The 11,019-nt window shown below is 40.4% G+C and overlaps 1 protein-coding gene across 1 annotated transcript; it reads left to right on the top strand.

Annotated features, from left to right (window-relative positions):
* The first annotated feature begins 9,052 nt into the window (after nucleotides 1-9,052).
* On the top strand, nucleotides 9,053-9,648 carry LOC132363715 (transcription initiation factor TFIID subunit 12-like). The gene has a single exon (XM_059919405.1). It carries the CDS (start codon nucleotides 9,068-9,070, stop codon nucleotides 9,551-9,553), a length of 486 nt encoding a protein of 161 aa, XP_059775388.1. The 5' UTR covers nucleotides 9,053-9,067; the 3' UTR covers nucleotides 9,554-9,648.
* Nucleotides 9,649-11,019: the final 1,371 nt, after the last annotated feature.

Below are 11,019 nucleotides of genomic sequence, written 5' to 3' on the forward strand. Positions count from 1 at the left end.
GTTGACATTGGGTGAGAGAATGGGTTGTAAAATACATTTTACATCTCTTCAGTAAGTCACTTATTTGCTTTTGTTTTATTTTTTTTCCCCAAGGAGAAACATGTTTGGGAGTCTTTGGCAATGACATTTTTAGTTGACCAAAATCAAATTTTCAAAAGCTACTCCTTTCCAATGGGGGGAAAGAAAAAGGTCATAAATCCCTATTTAAGTGAGATTTGGTTTTGCACTTGAGGGAGAATAATACTTTTCTTTTTTACTTCCTCATCTTGAATTTTATTTATTGATAAAATGGGCAAGGTATGTTCATATTCAGTCTAAATATCTTCAAACTCTTTGCTTACAAAGGTGAACTGCAATTGATGACTCATTTGTTGGGGCTACCTTACTCCAAGAATTGTGGAACAAGGATAAATGTGCATCACATTATGTCTCTTGGCAATTTCACAGTAAACTAGGTCGAATACCCTTCAATAATCCTTTACTGATTCATCCTCATAAAAACTTGTCAATGTTAACATCTTCTCTTTATCCCATGGCTGCTTTGGGGATCTGTGTCGTCATCTCCTCTTCACTACACTCTGTCATAGCCTCCCATTTGGTCTTCTGTTTCCATCCTAACTTGTTCTCAAATTCTTTTCCCATACCCCAGCCTCATCATCATAACAAAATGCAATTCTAATCCATGTCACACCACTGCTTAAAACCCTCTAAGGGGTTCCATTGTTCTAAGGATAAAGCCCACAGGTTTTTTTTTTTTCCTCCAGTGTTAATGAGGTATGATTGAAAAATAAATGTTATATATATTTAAGGTGTTCAATGTGATGTTTAATATATGTATACATTGTGAAATGATTCCCCCAATCAAGCTAATTAACCTATCCTATTTACCTTCTTTTTTTGTGGTGAGAACACCTAAGATCTACTCTCTTAGCAAATTTCAAGTGTACAGTACATTATAAACTGTGGTCTCCATGCTGTACATTAGATCTCCAGAACTTATTCATCTTATAACTGAAAGTTTGTACCCTTTGACCAATATCCTCCCATTTCCTCCAGTCTCCAGCCCCTGGTGATCACTGTTGTATATTTCTATGAGTTTGGCTTTTTTAGATTTCACACGCAGATGAGATCATACAGTATTTGTCTTTCTTTGTCTGGTTTATTTCACTTAGCATAATGTCCTCTAGCTTAGTTCATGTTGTTGCAAATGGCAGGATTTTCTTCTTTTTATGGCTAAATTGTTGCATTGTATATGTATACCACATTTTTCTTTATCCACCGATGGACATTTAAGTTGTTTCCATACCTTGGCTATTTTGAATAATACTGCAAGAACATGGGAGTACAGATATTTCTTCAAGATACTTATTTCATTTTCTTTGGATATATACACAGAAGTAAGATTGCTGAATCATATGGTAGTTATATTCTTAATTTTTTGAGGAAGCTCTGTTTTTTTCATAGTTGCTATACCAATTTACAGTCTCACCAACAGAGTTACAGTTTCTCCACATCCTGACCAACACTTGCTAATTTTTGACTTTTTGATAATAGCCATCCTAACAGGTATAAGGAGATATCTCATTGTGGTTTTGATTTCCATTTCCCTGATTATTAGTGATGTTGAGCACCTTTTCATCTTAGACATTTTTATGCCTTCTTTTATTTATTTATTTATTCATTCATTCATTTATTCATTTTTTAAATTGAAGTGTAGTTGATTTACCATGTTGTGTTAGTTTCAGATGTGCAGCAAAGTGATTCAGTCATATATATACACTCTTTTTCAGATTCTTTTCCATTACAGGTTATTACAAAACATTGAATATAGTTCCCTGTGCTATACACTAGGTCCTTGTTGTTTATCTATCTTATATACAGTAGTGTGTATCTGTTAATCCCAAACTCGTAATTTATCCCTCCCTTCTCCACCCCCCCTTCCCCTTTGGTAAGCATAAGTTTACTTTCTGTGTCTGTGAGTCTATTTCTGTTTTGTAAATAAGTTCATTTGTGACATATTTTTAGATTCCACGTTGTATGCCTTCTTTGGAAAAATATTCAATTTCTTTGCCCATTTAAAAATCAGGTTATTTGTCGTTTTTGTTCTTGAGTTGTATGAGTTTCTTATATATTTGGATATTAGCCCTCTATTGAATATATGGTTTGCAAATATTTTCTCCCATTCCATAGGTTGCCTTTTCATTTTGTTGATGGTTTCCTTTGCTGTGCAGAAACTTCTTAGTGTGATGTAGTCTCATTTGTTTATTTTTGCTTTTGTTACCTGTACTTTCAGTGTCATAGCCAAAAAATCATTGCCAAGACATATGTCAGGAAGATTTTCCTCTATGTTTTCTTCTAGGAGTTTTTCAGTTTTAATTCTTCCGTTTAAGTTTTTAATTCATTTTGAAATAATTTTTGTGTATGTTGTATGATAAGAGTTCAGTTTCATTCTTTTGCATGTGGATATTCAGGTTTCCCAATACCATTTACTGAAGAGACTATCCTTTTCCCACTGACACAAATAAATGGAATGATATCGCATGTTCATGGCTTAGAAGAATTAATATTATTAAAATGTCCATAGGACCCAAAACTACCTGCAAATTCAATGCAATTCCTATTAAAATTCCAGTGACATTTTTCACAGAAGTAGAAAAATAATCCTAAAATGTGAATGGGGATGGAATACTCTAAATAGTGGGGAATAACATGAACAAAGAGGTGGAGGTAGAAAATTATATGTAGTCAGTTTGGTTAAATTATAAAGCACAGGTTATTAAACTCAGCTGCATGTGGAATTATAAGAATTTTTTGAAAATACTGCTTGTAATGTCGCACCCCTGAGGTTCTGATGAACTTGTTCTGAAGCACAGCCTGGACATCAGGATTTTCCCAAGTTCCCCAGATAAATCTAATGTGCAACCAAGGTAGAAAACCACCATTCTAGAGTGTATAAAACTAAGTGAAAAAAATTTAGAATGTAGATTGAGATCACAGCTGGAAGAAATTACATAGAAGACTCTGAAGACTGGGCTTTGTTTTATGGATGGGAGGAGTCATTAAATTTTTTTTTTTTACCAAGTGGGCAGTAGAACATGGTGGTTGAAAGTGTTGGCTGTGGAGTCGGGCTGCTTGGGTTTCAATCCTGGCTCTGCCACTTGCTAATTGTGTCCTCTTGGGCTTCTGATTCTGCCTCAAGGGCAAGATTTCTTCACTACCTAAATCAAAATTTTACCAATAAATGTTGCCCTTCATATACAGAGGTGACCCTCCTGAGCCTTTATCCATGGAGCCTGAACTCTGAGTTTGTTTTCTCAGCACTACAATTCCTAAATTTGCTCTGTTCTAGCCTACATCACTTGCCTAGTATCCTTATGACCATCATGCATTGGTATGAGATGTTTAGCTGGGCTTCGAGTTGTCAAGGGTAACTCTGTCATGGTACAGATATCTAAGCTGCATAGAGGAGAGTACAGCTAAACTGATGCACTAACCACCTAAGCTAATCACTATAGCTATGTTACCCTGTGTTACAGAAGGACAGTGGCAATATTCGCCCAGTAAAGCATGAACATATCCATTACTCAATATAAGAGCCAAAATTATTATACGGTATTCTAGGAATAAGTGTTTAAACCAGAATTCTTAGAATCAAGTGGAAGAGATCATAATATATGTAAAACAAAGAAAAACATATGATGCATATACTCAAACGGCATGCAGAGAGATTCTAATAATATTGGCCATAGTTGTTAAGAAAATGAGAAAGGACAGGGGTTGGTATAAATGAAGTTTCACAAAGACAGTACAACCTGAAGGCCCTGTGAGAGGATAAAACTTATTCAAATATAAGGGGATAAGAAGAATCAATATATTTTACTCTGGCAACAATTGTCTTGTTTTTCTTCTTATATGCTTCCTTAAAAGGATCCACTCATTATAAAAGAATGCACTTCACTGCACACACCCCGCCAACAGGGACAGGACAGAATGCAAATATTTTCCCTCACCTCAGGGGAGTATTTGAAAACACTCTCTTGGAAAGGAAACCAACTTATTTGGTTGCTAATTATTTTGGCTCTGGTTTTAATGAGCCATCCACTGTAAAAGATAAAGAGGATAGTAAGACTTTTTCTCTCTTTTTTCGGTAAAGTGATTTAAAGGCTATGGACAAGTATCATGTAGTAGTTAAGATCATGGATGCTGGTGCCAGACTATTTGTGTTTGTATCCCTGGTATTAGGTGTGTGACCTTGGGCAAATTGCTTAAACTTATCCTCTCTGTGCTCAGGAGGCCTCATCCATGAAATGAGAATAATAATAGTACCTATCTCAAATGGTTGTAATGAGGATTAAAACAGTGGTTATTATTATTATTGTTGTTATTTTTATTTATTGTCATTATTGGCCTGGAATCCTGGGAAGGGATGGGAAGTAGACGGTATAGACAGATGGGACCACAGAGTCTTCAAAATGATTCCAGGGTAATTGCCTAGGAAACTGTGTGTGTGTGTGTGTGTGTGTGTGTGTGTGTGTGTATGTGTGTGTGTGTCTGTCTGTCTGTCTGTCTGTCTGTCTGTCTGTCTGTTGGGGAAAGAGAGCCCGGGAATGAGACAAAGTGCCTGGACAGTGTCTGTTGAGCACACTAGAGAAGGACTCTGTGGAGAACATTGTTTTGGTACCAAACAATCAGATTTCTCCCCAGCAGCCAGCTGCCTTGTCTGTGTCTAATGAAGAATCTACTTTGCGTACACCCAGGATCCAGGCAGTTGATTCTGCAAACCACTGAGAGGAGGAATAGTACACATCTGCTGTTTTTATATGTGTTTTCTTTATCAATTGGTAGTCTAACAGAAGTATGGGCCATTAATGCCACAGGAATTTGGTTTATCTCCATCAAATTTACCTAGTGTGGACAACTATGAAGTCTGCAAACAACACACAAAAAACCTCAGAACACCTGTCTCCAAAAGGGGGCCATGGGCACCAACGAATTGATGTTGGGGGAATTCCTCTAAACCTGTATGTCTAGGGTACCTGATTCGGACAAGTCTGGGGCCCCCGATCTGTAATACTATTTAGTAACATCTCTTGTTACAAATGGCTGAGTCTTGTAATGATAGAAGGACCCCTTTTTAAAGAACTGCTTGTTCTGTGGAAGGAACTCCTCAGACACGTGCTCTGGGGCAGCGCCACACAGTGTGGTCCTTGGACCACGGCATCAGTGCCACCTGGAAGCTCATAAGACAGGCAGAATCTCAGGTTTCCTTCCAGACCTACTGAATCAGAATCTCCCTTTACAAGGTCCCAGGAGACTCAGGTGTGCATTAGAGTTTGAACAACTCTGTTCCCATGGACTCAAATGGGTCACGCACCTTTTCTGGGTACCTGGAGTTGCAAAGCACTGTGAAAGACTCAGGTTGATCATTTCCCAAAGTTCAAGGAAAAGCATCCCCAGAAAGCACAGATAATGCTAATAAGCATAGCAATTACAAGTAAACCCTCTTCTTTGAATTAGCAATTGAAGCAATATACAAAGAAACGTGTGCAATTCTTCATTTTGAGACTTTTTAACCCTCAAAGGTCTTGAAAGGAGAGATGCCTCTGGAATGCAGCATTACACTTAGATCCTTCAGATATTTAGATCAAAGCCCATCAAAGTGTTTGTGGGCTCAAAGGCAAAAAGACGTCAGTTCTGAAATACAAGAGTTGTGCTGAGGCAGTTTTTGTACTTTTGTGCGTCCTTTTGAGGAAGAGTTCTTCTTGAGCCTTTGAACCCTAGAGACCTGCCAGTTTGAGTGGAAGAGGTGCCATTTTCCTTTAAGCTTCAGGTTGCCTTCTGTTCAGATCCTCAAGCATCAAGGTCAGGTCCTGTTCAGAATAACTGAATGTTAATTGACTTGCTGGGAATTTACGTGCATTATCTTGTTTACACCAATGTTCTGCTGGCAGTTTGTAAATCATTCTCTCCGGCGGGCTCTGACATGGATTTGAAGTTTGTTTCTGTTTTATAGGAGTTGGGTTAATCTCTAGCTATGCTAGAGGGTTAGAGAAATTAGATAGAATTGGGGGGGGGGGAACCTCTCCCCCACACACTCCTGTATCATGAATGATTATCACAATTGCCAGGGATTGTGGAGACTGCATTTGCCTCCAGGTAAGAAACAGACTGGGTATATAATTAGGCTAACACTTTCTGGGGAGATTTTTTTGTTCTTTACCTTTGCCAAATGTATATAGGCTACTGCTTGCTTGAGCATCCCCTTGGCAACTAACCAACACACACACACACATACACACTTAGGGGCACAGACTGGCTGGCACACTCATAAAGACCATGCAAGGTGACCTCAGTGATTTGTATGGCTACCCCTTGCCATGGTCCATTTCTCAATGCATTGGGCAGTCTTCCAAACACACAGCAGCTCTCTATGCAGTAATCACTTGACATCATTGAAACCCCAAGCAGAAGATATACAGTTCCCGTACATCTTGCTCTGTTTTTGGTCTGTATTAACTGTAATCCCACTGTTGCTTATTTTTCTTGCCACTGATTGGCTACGTAACTTTGGGCAAGTCACTGTGCTTCAGTTTCCTTATCTATACAATTAAGTGGCTGTACCTTTTAGCTATAGCCTGGGTTTCACGCTTTTTCCTTTGGTTCTAGGAAGTAAAACTGTTGCCAGCTCCCAGGCTGTTCATCAGGGACCTGAAGCCTGGAGCTGCAATGCTATAGTGAAAACTGTAGTGGCCTCAGAGGGTTTGTTTGGAATTCCAGATCTGCCTTTAACTTAACGTGCATTTTATCTTTGGCAAATCTCTTGGATTTTCAGTTTCCACATCTGAAAAATGGAGATGAATATCCTGTCTTGCTAACCCTGCAGGGCTGTGATGAGAATGTATTGCACTCAGAAAAGTGCTAATCAGTACAGAGGCTGATACATTACCAGGTTTTTCTGATCTGTCCTTTTAGTCAGGGAGGTGGCATCAAGCTGGTCCCAGTCCCTGAGTATCCGCAGTTAGCCACAGCTGCGTTGCAGAATCCTATAGAGATATGATTCCCAGGCTACCCTCAATACCACCCAAGCAGAGCTTCTAGGGGAAAGGATCAGGCATATGAAATGGACATGAAGGCTGATTTGAGAACTAGTGGTCTGAAGACAAGGAAATCTTACCACTCTCTTGATCTGAAATCCTAATATTCATTGTGTATAACGGGATGTCTCTTCTCACATCTGATGCCTGAGGTGTGGTGCCGACAAGGATAGAGTGTGTAAGGGGCTGTCCTGCTGTCGCCTTCTTATTAAGCTTGACAAATATACCTTCTAGTCTTGAATCTTGGTTTCCTTCCCCATATATTAAGTGGAAATCATCTCTGACACAACTGTTGTAATGAACTTCCCCAAAACTACATATCTTTTGGGAAAGTGTTCAACTTGAACTGTATTTACCCTCTCTAAGCCCTCTTTAAAGCACTAACTAGGGCACAGTGGAACTTAATCTATTGTCATTTGGAGCACTACAGTATTAGGAGATGATAGAAAAAGGAGGAGAGGAAATAGAGAGGAGCCACGCAAATCCGTTTCTACTTAGACCATTTTGTTACCCGCTAGAGTCTGTTTGGAACTGACACCAGTTAAGTTCTGTGCCTAAGGAACAGCTTTGGGATGAGAACCTGGAGCTTAAGCAAATGGATTCACAAGCCACAAAGTCTTAGGCTTGTCCTTCGTTTCACTCTTCCAATCTAGTTCCACATGTCTGGGAGTGAACTCAGGCTAGATGTTTCAGAGCCACAGTCCCAGGCTGGCCCATTAAGAACCTCAGAGGAGGTGGAGGGATGGGGAGAAAAAAATACCACTATCCAGGGACTTCCCTGGTGGCGCAGTGGTTGGGAGTCCACCTGCCAGTGTAGGGGACACGAGTTCGAGCCCTGGTCCAGGAAGATCCCACATGCCGCGGAGCAACTGGGCCCGTGCACCGCAACTGCTGAGCCTGCGCTCTAGAACCCACATGCCACAACTACTGAGCCCACGTGCCGCAACTACTGAAGCCCACGCACCTGAATGCTGTGCTCCGTCACGAGAGAAGCCACAGTAGTGAGAGGCCCACGCACCGCAACGAAGAGTAGCCCTTGCTCGCGGTATGTTCACTTTGAGCAAAAGAACAACAGATCCTTCTGCAAGAGAAAGAAAGAAAAAAAGCCCTCTTTCTTTAATCTAGCAGAAAAGAAGACATTACCTCAGTGCGTGCTCCTACTAGTATAAATAGCAGTATTAGGGAAAAAGCTTGTTTCTCCATGACTGAAAACCATTTAGGACACAGAACCTGGACTCCATCTCTTCTCTATTTCCCTGGCTACTTTAACACTGTGAGCTTTGGACTCCAGGGAGAAAGTCTAAAAATACTATAGCCTATTTGTTCAAAAGGTAACAAAGATGGAAGGGCCCTGCTTTTGCCTAAAGGGAAAAAAGGAATATAAAATCTTAATGTTTTCATTTTTGAACTCTAAACCAAAGTCAGACCTTGGAATATTCTTTATTTTTCTTTTTAATAGGCAATGTGAAGACGTGGTAACACAAATTCAAATGGCACAACAGGAAATATATTGAAAAGTTATTCTCCCTTCCAACCCTGCCCACCAGCACTCCAGTTCCCCTTCCCTGAGGCTACCTCTGACGGCAGTTTCTTGTGGATCCTTCCAGAGATGATATTCTCTGCATATCGAAGTGTGTGTGTTTGTGTGTGTGTGTGTGTGTGTGTGTGTGTGTGTGTTGATGTATTTATGCATGGGCACCTTCACAGAGCTCTGACTTCCTTCTTTTAACATGAATAGTTGCTTCCTATTCACACTCTCCTGCCCCTTGCTTTTCTTCACTTAAAAAGATGTCTTACTCGGGGAGGGCTGAACAGTCGGGCTGGCTGCTGAGATGAGCGCTTCACTGGGGCAGTCTCCGCATATCATGGGGACATAGACGCTGCTGCCTTTGATTGGGCTTGGTCCTCACAGCTCCAAAAAGAAACAAGATCTCGATAAGCTCTATGAGCTGTAGTCCAAAGCGCGTTAGATTATGAACCAGTTTGGCCCCTCAGCCCCAATCAACCGGTCCAATCTCTCATCAATAAAACCGGATCCCGCTAGCACCCCTCCACAAGGCTCCATGGCCAATAGCACTACAGTGGTAAAGATCCCAGGTGCTACTGGGACGGGAGGGTGTCTCAGCCCTGAAAACGATCAGGTATCGACCAAGAAGAAATCACAAGACTTAGTAAGAGAAGTGGATCCTAATGAGCAATGGGATGAAGATGTGGAGGAGATGCTACTGCAGATTGCTGATGATTTTATCGCGAGCGCGGTGACAGCAGCCTACCAGCTTGCTCGGCATCGCAAGTCCAGCACCCTGGAGGTGAAAGATGTCCAGCTGCATCTAGAATGCCAGTGGAACATATGGATCCCAGGGTTTGGCTCTGAAGAAATCCGACCCTACAAAAAAGCTTGCACCACAGAAGCTCACAAACAGAGAATGGCATTGATCTGGAAAACAACCAAGAAATAACACACGGAAAGGTCAGGGAATGGACAACAATGTATTTGGAGATACTTGAGCTGAGACCTCAGCTATCTCATCCTTGGATTTTTCTTTTTTAATGCTTTACAGAGAAGCATATATTTTTATTAGCAGTGCGGCAATATCTATAATGACTGACAGGATCTGCCAAAAGAATAAAGCCCCCTGCCCCAGAAAAAAAAAAAAAAAGGTGTCTTAGAGACAATTTCATATTAGGACATAGAGACCAGTCTTCTTCATTTTAATATCTCTATAGAAGTGCACGGAGGTATGTATCATAATTTACTTAACCAGCTTCCTACTGGTGGGAACTTAGGCTCTTTTGATTCACTTGCTCCTACAATGTTGGAATAAATATTCTACATATACCTTATGGTGTAAAATATTTTTGAATCTTAAACTGCCATGATATAAATTGCTTCTCACATCTCTCCTCTTCAGTGGTTGCAAGTTTCTCCCAGGCTCAGCAGAAAACTTTAGCAGACTTAATTATATTTTATTTTTAAAATATTAACTATATGTCAGAGTACAGTGCTGATTTCTGGATGTGGGATTTCTCTCTGGTTTAGTTTAGCTGTTACCAACCTAGCCAGGGAAGACAAAAGTTTGATCTGTGTTTCCACATGGCCACTAGATCAGTCATTGAACGAATGTGACCCTTTCTGCTACAGTGGTAAGGTCACAAAAGTCACCTTAACAACCTGAGGAAATCAATTCCAACAATATCTAGGAACCACCTCTGACTCAGGGCTTTCTGGATGCATAGAATTTCTGCCTCTGCATTGATAAGATCATAATATGTATGTACCAGAACTCAGGGTTCCCTAGGGCTCTAGTTTTCAACTCTGAATAAATAGAAACTGGAACACATTTGAAATGAGATTGAAGGCTCTGGGAATATTGGACGTTGTACTTTTATTTCTTAAATAGCAAACACGTTTTGGGGATGGATAAATAGGGATCTAGCTACATAGGGATGGTGAGGTAATCCTTCCATCCATCAGGTGCAGGGCCATGCAAAGATACCACAGTTGTCTTTAAAAGCTGGAAGCTTCCTACCTGAGGGCATAATTGCTACAGAAGATTTGTTGTTTGATCGATAAAGGAAAAGGAAAGAGATATTGGGGAGGGGAGCAGGCAATACTGAGGTAATGAAAAGAGTACACATTAAGAGTTAGAAGACTTGTACTTTAGTTCAAGCCCTGCATGATTTTAGTTAGGACCCAAGTCAGAAAGCCCAAGTCAAACTTAAGTAAAAAAGGAAAAGTATTTGTTCTACAGGATTGTCTTGATGCAGGGATTTAAGAAGCATCAGCGCACCCAATCTCTCTTCAAGCTTTTGTTTGCTCTGTGTTGACTTTATTCTCACACTCCAAATGGTGACACATTGGCTGCCAACAGCTCCTGTCCTGAATCTTCCCAGGCTCAAGACTCGCAGATAGAAAATCTCCTCT

This window comes from Balaenoptera ricei, chromosome 3, assembly GCF_028023285.1.
Source record: "Balaenoptera ricei isolate mBalRic1 chromosome 3, mBalRic1.hap2, whole genome shotgun sequence".
NCBI classification, from domain to species: Eukaryota; Metazoa; Chordata; class Mammalia; order Artiodactyla; family Balaenopteridae; genus Balaenoptera; species Balaenoptera ricei.